Source organism: Pseudochaenichthys georgianus, chromosome 8 (genome assembly GCF_902827115.2).
Source record: "Pseudochaenichthys georgianus chromosome 8, fPseGeo1.2, whole genome shotgun sequence".
Classification (NCBI taxonomy): domain Eukaryota; kingdom Metazoa; phylum Chordata; class Actinopteri; order Perciformes; family Channichthyidae; genus Pseudochaenichthys; species Pseudochaenichthys georgianus.
Window position 1 is genome coordinate 20996004 of NC_047510.2, and position 13096 is coordinate 21009099.

The 13096-nt window shown below is 41.1% G+C and overlaps 1 protein-coding gene across 1 annotated transcript; it reads left to right on the forward strand.

The window, feature by feature from the left end:
• The first annotated feature begins 666 nt into the window (after positions 1 to 666).
• On the forward strand, positions 667 to 5809 carry LOC117451302 (protein VCF1). The gene is made up of 3 exons (XM_034089532.1): positions 667 to 1231; positions 1480 to 1597; positions 3689 to 5809. Exons 1-3 carry the CDS (start codon positions 1215 to 1217, stop codon positions 3911 to 3913), a joined length of 360 nt encoding a protein of 119 aa, XP_033945423.1. The 5' UTR covers positions 667 to 1214; the 3' UTR covers positions 3914 to 5809.
• Positions 5810 to 13096: the final 7287 nt, after the last annotated feature.

Below are 13096 nucleotides of genomic sequence, written 5' to 3' on the forward strand. Positions count from 1 at the left end.
AGCCTAAAGACTGTGATTTATTTATTTTTCCTTAGGGGAGAAATGTTTCCATATTATAAAATAACCATACTGATTTTACGTTCAGACACCCACTTTCTGTTACATTGTAGATCTAATTTATTGAAGAAGCAGTTTTTTTATTCCAACCCTTAAAGTAATATTTACATCGGTCTGCAATGTGTTGTAGTATTAGGTTTAAAACAGCGACATCTTTTGGGGAATGTACCATTTTTGTCAGAGCCTTATGTCATAGTTATTCAATTGGTGTGTCTGATTAATAAGACCACTTGCTTTTTACAGAAGAATCTTGTTTTAAAAAAACGAATTGTAAAGTTTAATTCAAATGAATTACTAGTATTATTATATATTATCAAACGCTTTATCGTGTACTGCAAAATGTGCACCAGTGTTATGACATGCTGCATTTTAGTGCTACTCGTAAGCCCCTTGTTTTTTTTTTGAAAAACGATGTTATCCTCATTGCATACGTGTAAATGATATTCATAATTTGCCTTATAATAATTTGTATCATAACTATCGTGCGTAATACACTTCACATATCTGATTCCACATTAAACTCTGATTTGAATGTCCTACTAGCACAGTATAGTTTATTTTTCCTTACAGCCCTTAAAAGCAACACTGCTGTTTTCGCGCATGCGCAGTGCCATGTAAACACAACTGTCGCGGTTGGTTGTGGTTCTGGCTGTTTTAGCTAGATAGGTTGAACAAAAATAGCTGTTATACTCGGGCTTTGGCACTGAGATCGTTAGATTTGTGACAAGGAAACTTTACTTTTTTTCTGCAGTATGTGCCTTTGTCAGCTATTTAAGAGCGTCAGCTTCGAAGATTAGCTAGCAGTGCGTTAGCTTTTAACCTAGCGTTTGTGACTGGCTTTTTTAACTGTCCTAGCTAGCTTAATGCTATTTCGGCAAGACCCGGTTACTATGCAATTTTTAATTACCAATTATTTACAATTTTGAGTAGTTCATTATACACGATAATCCTTTCGGTGTTGCCAAAATGTCTTATAGTTTCACATTCATATTTACCATAATTAGCTAGCTTGGCAAGGCTATTTTGCTAACTCAGGCGATAGGCCATCGACTGAAAGGAATCAAGCTAACAAGTCGATAACGTCAACTGTTCGGGTCCTCGGTACTGATCAGAACAAAAACAACGGGAACTCACCGAGATTGATTTAGTGTCATCATATGTTGACTGAAAACAGGTAAGGGAGGCGTACAATATATAATATGACGCTAACTGATGAGATATTGCTCGAAATAAATGTTTTAGTTTCGTTGATGTGGCCTATATCAACCACCTGCATCAGCCATTTAAAATAATTGTGATTATGGGGTTGGTGTTGAAACATGCGAGCTGCAGTTGATCGTTCATGTGTCACAGCAAACATATACATGCTAGAGGCTATATGTGTTTAAAATGCGTGTGTGGATGTGCTTGAAACCCAAACAGGAAACGTCAGCGCAGCGGCGGTGATGAGGAGAGTGGCCACCTGGTGCCTCAGGCCAAGAGGCAGAGCAGATCTCACACGCTCTCTCCTGAGCCGGGCCGGGATGCGTGGGACTCTGAGGTACATAACACTGTCATGAGGCCTACTATAGTAATACTGAAGAAGCTGGACAGTTGTCTTCTTTCACTAAATGTGCTGCAGCAGCAGATGTCAGCAAATGTAGTTAAGTTCAATTTGTCTAAACAAAGAACAAAAAAACTGAAACAATTAATTATTTAGTCACCTTTTGAGTTAAGATAAGATAAGATAGGACTTTATTTATCCCGAAGTAAATTGTTTTGCCAGATTCACAAAAATACAAAGAGCAATTCAATGCAGATCTACAGGAAACATAGACACATCATTAATGTAAAGTACTGTACAGTGACAAGCAGTATTTAGTAGTGCAAAAAAACGTATTCGCAGATACGTAATTGCACGTTATTATAGAACATTATTATTAATAATAATATTGCACGTTATATAGCAGAGAGTGTTTTGTAATGGTATTTATATTGCACATAGTGGCGATGAGGAAGTTCTCAGTTCCCTTTACTGAAGGGTGAAGAGTTATAGAGTTTGATGGCCACTGGGAGGAAAGACCTCCTGTGCGCTCCGTGGTGGTCTCAGTCTACAGCTTATAGTGCTCCGGTAGGAAACCAGTGTGGCATGCAGGGGGTGAGACTCGTTGTCCAGAATGTTGAGAAGTTTCGTCAGCATTCTCCTCTCCGTTAGTGATCACAATGAGCCCGAAAAGCAGGGCTAAATATGAGACGTATTAGTGACTGCCACTGTATCTCAGGTGCATTAAAAGTGACACATGGGGAGAACTGGGATAAAATATGTTACCCTATCTGTTTTATCTACTTTTCATTGTCTGATTTGTAAAATCCTCAAACTTTCATGGAATACACCACCTTTAGTACTGTCATTGTTACCAAACAATCTGACCTTCAGAGTTTACATAGGAGATGGATTATATATTAGGTCCCACCGTTAAGCTATGGATAGAATAATAGTAATTTAGATTTAGATTTCATCCTAACATCACTCTCTACTAGGGGTGTAACGGTATCCGTATTCGTCCCGTACCGTCACGGTTCGGACCTCACGGTTCGGCACATGCAGTCACACTGCGAATACACCTTTTTTTTACGAGTGGGGAAAAAAGTCTGTCCTTCAGGGCAGCATCCACTACACTATTTATAATCCAGGGGGCGGTATTGCGCCTAAAAGCTGTTTGCCAGCCGCCCTTAAACAACAAATGAAGAACAAGAAGAAACAACAACAAAACGAACAAAATACAAGAAGAAGAAAAGTTAGTATGGCGATTTCAGATAACACACAGGAGCTAGAACTCACCTGCTTCTTTTAAATCAGCTGTGTGGGAACATTTCGGGTTCCCTGTGGACTACAACAACGATGAGGTGTGCGAGTGGTGGATCGGACGAGGACGGTGTGTCGGCGTTGTTCGATAGCGGTGCGGTATGCTAATGGGAACACACGCCAAACATGCTAAATCATATCAGAAGGCATCACCCAGATTTGCCAATCACCGGAGCCCGGCAAAAGACAACAGCAGTTCAACAGCTGATCCCCGCTGTTTTTAAGAAGCCAATAGACATGAAAGCCGTGAAACCAAAATAAATAACGGAAGCTTTTGGCATATGTTTTTCAATGACTTTGCGCTCTGGAAACACTCTCTTATTATTTATGATGTTAGACATTCTTTTTAGTTTTACAGCTTGATGAAACCTTTTTGTTTGACATAAGCCATTATAGATAATATGGCCATCTGAGTGTGTGTGGTTTGTTTTTAACTGTTTAATACAGTTAATTATTCAAAATGTCAAGAGTTCCTTATTTTTAAACTGAAACTTGCACTACTGTTCAAAAATAAATAACAACAAACCTGGAATTATGCATTTGGGACTTTTTTTTTGCTTTTTCTTGTTGTACCGAACCGTGACCCCCAAACCGAGGTATGAACCGAACCGTGACTTCTGTGAACCGTTACACCCCTACTCTCTACTGGTTAAACTGATACCCGAGTGTTTAAGGCATGAGCAGCAAGCCTGGTTAAAAGGCTTTGAATGTATCCAGAGAAAACCACCCTTAATGTTGACATTCATATCTAGTTCACGCACTGCTAATGTGACATCTGCATTTCAGTCCTCCAACAGTGAGAGCAGCAGCAGTATCAGCAGTCCGGAGCATGCGGCTGGGAGCTGTGGCAGTCAGTGTGTTGTGGGCCCCAGCAGTCCGGTCGGCTCCGGGGACTCTACAGAAATGGCCGGTGGCGCCACAAGCCTGGTGACCTACCTGCAGATCAACCGCATCCTGAAGCACGCCCACTTCCAGAGCCTGCAGAGCCGATATCCAATCAGAGACACATGACGACCCCATGTCTCTCTCTGTGTGCCACCAGAGGAGCGAGTCCCTGAGGCATGCCGGAGCCCCACATGCTGATTCACTTCATTCAGCTCTTCCCACCCATCTCCAGTTACTGTGATCTCCCACAGCTCTAACATACCTGTGGATGAAGCGATCAGCACTTGGTCAGGTATCTGGAGGGGATTCATCATTCAAATAAATCAAAAGTGATAATCATTTTAGCAATAATAACTGTGTGATCAACTTAAACACATTTTTTGTGATCCACTTATTTTCTGACCAGTCTGGTTTACATGCTGCTCTGACGGGACTGATTGAAGATGACAGATCCCTGTGTTTTGTCTTAAATGTTGTATGAAAACAGTGCTACTGGAGCTGCAGAAAGTGGCACCAAACACGATTTAATGCCGGTCAGTGTGACTCGTTTAGTCTCATAGTAGGGTACGTAAGTTGTACTGAATCTGATGTCTGTGTAAGAACATGGACCAGTCTCAGGGAGGATTTGCACTTGTCTTGGACTGCTCATTTGCTTTCATATTCAGATGGGCAACCCTCTACAGGGACCTGTAGAACCATGGGTGGTAACTTGGCCAAGGAGGTTATGCTTTCTGACCCTATTTTGTTAGTATATAGATTATTTAGAGTTCAGTTAAATTCAGTGGAGAGCCATCTTATGCGTTAGGTGATTTGGTTTTAGTGTGGTTTGTTTTAGGACTTAGGACACTGCAAGTTGAGGCATTTTGAACACTTCTACCAATTGTCCATCTGCACTTACTTGTAGGACATTTTTCAATACTTAACAAAGTACGGTATGTTTGACGGTCCTGATGCTGATAACAATTTCAAAAACCATTGATTGCTAAACCAGGTGTTGCTTACTGACATGTTTCATTTTCTCCTGATCAGACTTATTAGACCATTAATTTGTCAGCAGGAAAATGAAAAAAAACTATTGGCCTGGTTTTCATGAAACTCAGTGGAAAATGTAAGCATGGGTCAAAGGAGAACCCATTCAATTTTGGACCTGGATCATCGGTCGGATACAAACTTTATCTTTTACTCACGGAAACAACCTTGGCAGAGGTCTGTGCTCCGCGTGTGCCCTTCTCGTTATTTAAGGAAATGAAATATTTTGTAATGATTCTCTGAATACAAGTTGATTCATGTTAAAACTGATCATGATAGGAAGCTTACCATGAAAAAATAACTTGGAATCATTTGTATAGGATTAGGTCTGATAAGTAGGTGGTTAAGGTTTCTTCTGTTTTCTTGTGATCGTGGGAACATTTAGTGATCACAACATTACCAGCATTGTTTTATCATGACCACAAAAGCAAACAAGACAATGGTGTTCAAACCGCAAACTCCATACAACTTTCCATACTCCTTTTAGCCTTTTCAAATAGTTTTTGATTGTATGGAAGCGTTTGAGCATGTAGGAAAAAGTAGTTGTGTCTGTCCAGAGGGGGTTACATCACAGCCTTTAGGAACAAAAAGACATTCCCTGGGCTTTGTTTGCGATATGACCACTGAAATGCTGTTTTTAAAATCGCAGACAAGCCTTTCTGCTTGTGCACTAACATTGGATGGTTGCTGTATGTGTGTCCTTGTGCACTGAACATCCAGGTACAAGCACTGACCACGAGGCTGTGCGTCTCTTCTCTGAGCATTAGATTGGTTTTATTGCTAAAGCCTCATTGCTGGAGTAAGCATAGCTGTTTTGATTTTATTTTCAGACTGGTGTGTCAGAAGTTAAAGCATTTTGAAGATGTGGTTTATTTTTTTCAATGAAATATTTTTTGTATTTAGTGATGTACATGACATTAGCCTGCCATTTACTTTTTTTTCTTGTAAATACCCCTTCATTTCCAAAATAAAAATTAATGTTTTTGAAAAAGGCATTGTTTACTTATTATGTATTAAGCTGCATTTTGCCCTTTCCTTCCCTCTCCTACATGTTGATGCCCGGTGATCTGGTTCTATTCATACTGTTCCTCTTTTTGAGAATATACCTATTAGGTTTTGCTGACAGGAATTCCCGCCATCCCCACATCCTCCAAATAGCCAGTAATGAATGACTCCCCATGCATTGAGAGCATCATTAATGGAGCAGGGAAAGGTTTCTTTAATTAGCACATTACATGTCCTTGTCTTGTCACAGACACAGTAACAGATTACATACATTAATGCACCACACGTAACCACGGTTACCTTGCAGGCCACTGTGGGTCCTCATTACTCGCCTTCTTTTGATTCCCTCCCTTCACCTATCCGTACTAAATTAGAGATGACGAATGAACCAATGGTAATTCAGGATTAGCAATCTGCCTGCATGTAGCTCTTTTTTTCTCAGGTGCATGCCTTCTCATTATCCTGAAATGCAGCACTATACAGAGAGGGACAATTAGTGAGTTGTAAATGAACGTTACATTTTAGCATCATCTGAGGTATTCCGTTTTAACCAGCCTTTTGTATTGTGAAAAAAACATCCCATTAGAGCCAGGCAAATGCTGTGTAATTATTAAGCTGGCAAAAATGCAATTAGCAGCATCTTGGATAAATATTTATTTTGTTAAAAATCTAATTCCTGTTTACGAAAAACTTTATTGCATGTGGAATAAATAATTTACCCGAAAATGTACATATAATCAAGTTAAAATATCCTTTAACTGCAGTAGAGATCAGCGTTTACATATATTTTTAAAACAGCCTACTGGATGGATGAGACATAGCAAAGTAAATATATAGTAAATTGAATTCAGTGTAAAATGTGTATTCTTTTCTTTTGCACACGCTGTTTAAAATGGTAACATTTCTGGGGGAGGTAGTATTAATATTGTTGTAATATTATTATGAAGAACATTAACAACAGCGATAATATCATTCAGGGTGAATGGTTAAGAAGATAAACTAAATAACTAAAAACTTTTATCCTTAAATGACCCAAGAGTAAAATGTCACAGCACACTAGTTTTTACTGTAAATACTGGGATAGTGTTCTTTCTGACAGCAGATGTTCTGAGTCCAGATGTTTATGAAATGATCAGCAGAGGGCAGCACATTCTGAGTGTTAGCTGCTGAAGTCCTCGCAGACTGCATCATATAAAAGATGGGGTATTCTACAACAGGGTCAAAAAGTGTGGGCTCCGGAAGATATTTATCTTTAATCTGTTTTCACACACAAATACACAAAGACATCACACACACTGTCCTTAGTGGGCAGTGCACAGATATGAAGGTGGGCGGTGATGAATGGCTCATATCAGCTGAGTGGAGAGGCAGGAGAGAGTTAAATGAACTGTCCTTGTTCTGGGGTCTATGTATGCGCATACATTGTTATATTTTTACCGTGGCCAGCGGAAAAAAAAATCTGGGTTATTCTTTGGTTTGTTTTCTTTTGTGTCCTCTCTGCTAAGATTCCTATCTCTCCTCAAAGGCAAAAGCACACTAAAGTAATCAGCTACAGCCACACTACTGTATGTTTTAGATGTATCAGTGTCTGGTTCACCTTCAGCTTCAACACTAGAATAATCTCAACAATCTTATTTTAGAAAAGGAAAAGACAAACTGGTTACAGGACAGTCTTTGGAGTGGCGTCGGTATATTCAAAATAGGAATCATGTCAGACCTAAAAGAACAAGAGCAGAAAAAGGAAAAGTAAGCCAAAGCTGACCTTGCCACCCTTAGCTGTCTTTGCCAGACTTTTCCTGATATGTGTTTGGGCAGCTGTTGCCTAGCATGAGCTGGTGTTTGGGTTGGCATCAACCATGCAGCTTACCCTCACCGGCCAACACAAACATCTGCTTTACCTCCCCATAACTATTTTCGCCCAACATCAAACAACAAAGCTCGCCCGCTCTACTGCCCCCATGGCCATCCGAAGAATTAATGACCCACCAAGCACATTAGCGGTGCCCTATTGCCCCGGCCTGGCTGGAGCGGGGAATAAGGAAAGCTGTGGCAGAGAAACAAGGAGAGGGAAGGGTTAGTGGGTCGGGATGATGAAATACTTCGCAGGTCAGGAATCGAGATGGATAGTTATTCAAGTAATATTGTGATGTTTACTGCATTCATGCAAAACCCTTTTCATCCTGCAATGCGCCTTGAGCATTCATTTTACAGTCTCGTTCACAGATGAGACGTTTGATTTCATAGCATGTTATTGTTTGCAATTCTGGTTCTATGATAGGGTTGCAGTGAAAGCACAGTATTACTCTCTATTTTTGCAGCTTACCCTAGTGGTGTACTCAAGTTGAGGAAGGAGTTTGTTAAAATACAAATCTATGACTAGAAGGCAAAGCACTCAAACTGAAACGACCTGCTCTTGAGAAACAACGAAAACAGAGGAGGATCTTCAGCCGACGCTGCTGCTGTGAAGGCTCACTCTTTCCCCAACTGTTGCAGTCAGGGTGTGGAGAGGAGGGCTGGGTTATCTCACTGACTGCAGCCTGAACATGCAGCTGAGAAACAGTCGTCATTTCCCTAAGAAAAAGAAAGAAAACCGTCCAGCCACTCTCTTTAGAGCTGTCTGCAGTTTTAAAGCTTTGAACGGACTGAACAGAAAAGTAGGATGACCGACAGGCTCGGCATGCTTGGGTCTGTGTCTCCGGTTCCACTTTATGGCCTCCCTATTCAATTTCACACAATGCGCTCGAGAGACAATGTACAGTAGACTGTTTTCACAGCACAGCGAAGTTACAGTCATAGCCTCGATCAATCATAATAAATGTTCACCCCAGTACACAGAAAGAAAGGCTTTGAGCAGTTTTTTGTCCCACATGCAGGCCACCAGTGTTCCTCGTTTTGTGGTTGCTTGTGAGGATATTCACACACCCTGGCTTATATTTGTAAAATGTTAACAATTTTCAGATTTGCCCTGTTCAGCTGTCAACACTCGCAGGCCTTCAACCCAGAGTGTGCAGGAGGGAAGAAGTGCAATAGTTTAGAGAGAGTCGTGCTAAGTGGGACTGTTTAGGATTGGTTGGGTAGAGCATGCACTCAGCGCACCACAATATATACCGCTGTTTTCTAAATGGCCCCTATTAACTGAATGGGAATAGGCTGCACTCAGGCCTGTGCTGTTAGCTCGGAGAGGACAGGCTACATGGCTCACACAGCCTGGTGTCGTGTGCACACGGCTGACCTACAACACAGACATGTTTCATATCCAGAAGACTGATATGGCGCCGTTCACAGTCACCAAGGTGCAATTTGTTGCATTTGGACTATAACTGTCAGGAAGAGATATACCCTCACTTAAATAGCCGCCCATAATCTGCCCCTCTCCCTGTATTATCCTAATTGAACCCACGGGCGGCCAACGCCATCAATAGCTGAGCTCATCTGCAAATTAATAAAACATGGGCCCTCTCCAAATCTGTGCTTGAGATAAAGCTTGAAGCTACTTAGACACACTAAGACTGAGTGTTTGTGATTGTTATTTTCAAAAGGAATGGAAGCACAATAAAATGTTTTCATTTTCTTTTTCAGCAGTGATGAGTCCTTATGGCTCTCCAGGTCCTATGTGTATTCCCAATTTGCTAGTTCTTCCCTTTCGTAATGGAAACACTTATTAAAAACATAAAACATCATTTACCTAAACATGCTTTTGCAACCCTCGAACACAGGGATGTTAGATCGGAGGCCACACAGCTTTGAGGTGCAGATTCTTGATGATTCAACAGGTGATCACCGAGCAGGATGTTTTGTTTTCTCCTCACTGCTGACTGTTGTGAAGCCACATTTTCCTTGGTCAGGACTTAGACATACTGGCACCACCAACAAGTGCCAGATCAGCACAAGAACAGGGGGGGTTTTGACTTTGTGTTTATTTTGACTGTCTGGACGGACACCCAGCGTGATGTGGGAGTTGATGAAACGGGTGGTCGTCATAATAAGACCTAGATCTTAATAATAACAAATCATAGAGGACACTAAAAAAGCAGCCAGGGGTTATTAAAGACATCTATCATGTATCTTGGGCTCGTAGTCACTGAGTTACCATCCCTTCCTCTTCCTCCTCTTCCTCCTCCTCCTCTCGCCATTGTTGATCACTCTTCTGTTAAACATGAAATGCAACCAAGGCCATGGTGACAAAACTTCCCCTCCTTCTCTTTTTCTCTCCCATAAAGCTTTCTGTCATGGAGCACAAATCCATTTGTTTTCACACATACATAACCCAAGCAAGACTTTCAACCTCCTACTGTTCCTCCGAATGGAAGGCCGAGCCTAAAGTGGCATCAGTCTCTGAGAAAAGGTGGGACTCCTCCATATCAACATAACGTACATGGCCTTGAGTGCACCTGAAAGTGGTTGGTTTGCTCTTGGGTTTATTTTACAGCACAGTATGCTCAGGACATAAAGAAAGGAATGCTGTTAAAGCTGGAAGGCCATGACAACTTGATTAGCCATCAAGATCAACTGTGAACAACCTGGGAGCACGGAGAGAAAAGGCTGACATCACAGAGCTCGGGTATATGGAGCCATGGATATATGGACAACATAGAAAAAACATACTGACTCTCCAAAGAACACAGTGACTAATCCTGGGACAGAGTATTGTTTGGGCATGCACATGATTGTTGAAACACCTCGATGCCACAGTGAATGATGGTGCTCACTTGTCTATGCTGGACCAGTTACAAAGTGAGGGGTGTAAAAACACGAGTAATCATCAAACCAGAGGGTAAGCAGGTTCCCATGAACAATATACACAGAGACAAGCCTTTTCACCCACAGAGCCATGGTTGAGCTTTAACAGTGCACAAAAAGAAGACACAAGGTGCTTAAGGCATCTTCATGGCACAAAAGGGCTGATCATTTGTTGGATTTGTTCGTTTTAAGTGGTTGTTCCTAAGTGTATTTACTCAAATATTACTGGGCTCATGTTTTGTCAAAGAAAAAATATTGTACCTTTAATGGGGCACTCAACTGATTTAAAACATTAAGTTTTAAATCCCCCATTTTGTTTTAATCGTTCTCTATCGCAACAATACAAATGTTTGCCATTTTATTGATTATGTGTCAGACAATTGATTTGCCAGGAGTGGTAACTCAGCCGTTTGCCTGGACACTCAAAGCCAATAATAGTTACAAAATGACATTGTGTGAAACAGCAGGGGGTCAAACATTGCACTGATGCTTGTTACAGGTTAAAGAAAACATATTATTTATTGACATTTGGAGATATTGGTAAGTTAACCACTTTGTCATGTCATTTCCCAGACAGCTATATGGTTTGTCTTTGACAACCATATAGCTGTCTGGGAAATGATATGATTACTTGATGCATTGTGGGAGTTCATATATATTCAACAGTTTGACGAACTACTTAAAAATACTCCTTACATCTGTATATTAACATTTCACCCCTCTGAAAGTGACTATTCATCACAGAGAGTGCTGTTACTTTTGATACCTGTAGATAATTGTACCCTTAATAATTTCTTTGGTCATGTTTTATCTGCATTGACACTGCAAATGACATTTTTAGGGCTGAAAACACAAAAGTGCAGTGTAATATAGGGCTGTCTGCATTCTATTGAATGATTTACTCCACCAAACTTCAGTGGAAACATAATATTATACATCCCTTTGAATGTCTTGTCTAGTGCAACAGAGCGTTATGTCGACTCTCATTACCGGAACGGGTTTTTTGGAAAAAGTAAACCTTGGAGTTTACCCAGGCAGCCTTGTTGAAATGTGCTGTGTTGATTAACACGTTTTTTTTAAGAACTCTCTCACTGTCATTGTCACTACCTATAAAAAGTGAAGCCCAAAGGACATTAAGTGGAGGATTTATGGCCTCCATATATTTGAGTGGAGGGCTGCTAAACCTTATGAAGTCTCTCTTGGCGCTGTAAGGGTTTTGCTTTCTCTGTCTCGCTCTGTTGGTTTTTTCCCTGTTGCTTGAGAGTGCCTACAATTTCCCTCTCTTTATTTTCATTGGCATTTAAAGAGCTCAGTGCTCTGTTGAATGTACTCATTCAATGGCGAGCTTTTCAACACACACACACACACACACACACACACACACACACACACACACACACACACACACACACACACACACACACACACACACACACACACACACACAGAGGCACACACACATGCATGCATGCACACACACACACACACACACACACACACACACACACACACACACACACACACACACACACACACACACACACACACACACACACACACACACACACACACACACACAAAGAAAGCAGCCGCAGACATGCAGAGAGTAGACCCTGACTCTCATGTTAAAGGCACACAGGAAGTTGAAACACAGCGAGTTTCAAACGTACATCAGGTCTGAAAGCATGTGTCCCTGTCTATGCTCGTCATTGTTTGGTTGCATTAATTGATTGGCTTGGTTTCTATTCCCTTTTGTGAAATGGCTTTAGTCCTTGCTTTATGAAGGTTGCTGAAATCCATTCAGACCGTTCTCTTTGCCTGCCGAGCAGAGCACAGCGGTGGAGCAGCCGCTGTCTCCACCTTTATTGGTGGAAATCACCCTTGCACATTTTAATCTCTCATCTCCTGGGGTCTCATAATACTTTATAGCTTTATATGTCTCATCAGGTTTAATACTCTAGGATCATACAAAGAAATTACTTTCCTTTTTATTTGTATTCTCTTGGTCTTCTTGGCTTTTCGGTCACCATCATGCTTTTTAGCTCTTGTATATTTAATCACTTTCTGCTGTGTGTGTGTGTGTGTGTGTGTGTGTGTGTGTGTGTGTGTGTGTGTGTGTGTGTGTGTGTGTGTGTGTGTGTGTGTGTGTGTGTGTGTGTGTGTGTGTGTGTGTGTGTGTGTGTGTGTGTGTGTGTGTGTGTGTGTGTGTGTGTGTGTGTGTGTGTGTGTGTGTGTGTGTGTGTGTGTGTGTGTGTGAGTGTATAATTGCCCACACATGATATCAAAGTGTGTTGGTGCAGCAACATTTTATTATCAGCTTTTTTTAGTAAAGGAGTGTGACAAGATGCTGAAAGTCTTTGTACACTCTCCAAACTATGTTCCAGTAATTAAACGTTTAGCAGTTTTTCCTCCCATAAAACAGCCAACCTTCACCTCGAGGCTATCAGGGTCTACAATAATCCTGATGGGGGGGTAATTGGAGAGGTAGGTGTAAGAATCAAAACATCAAAAATAGTTACGTTAGTCAATTTGACT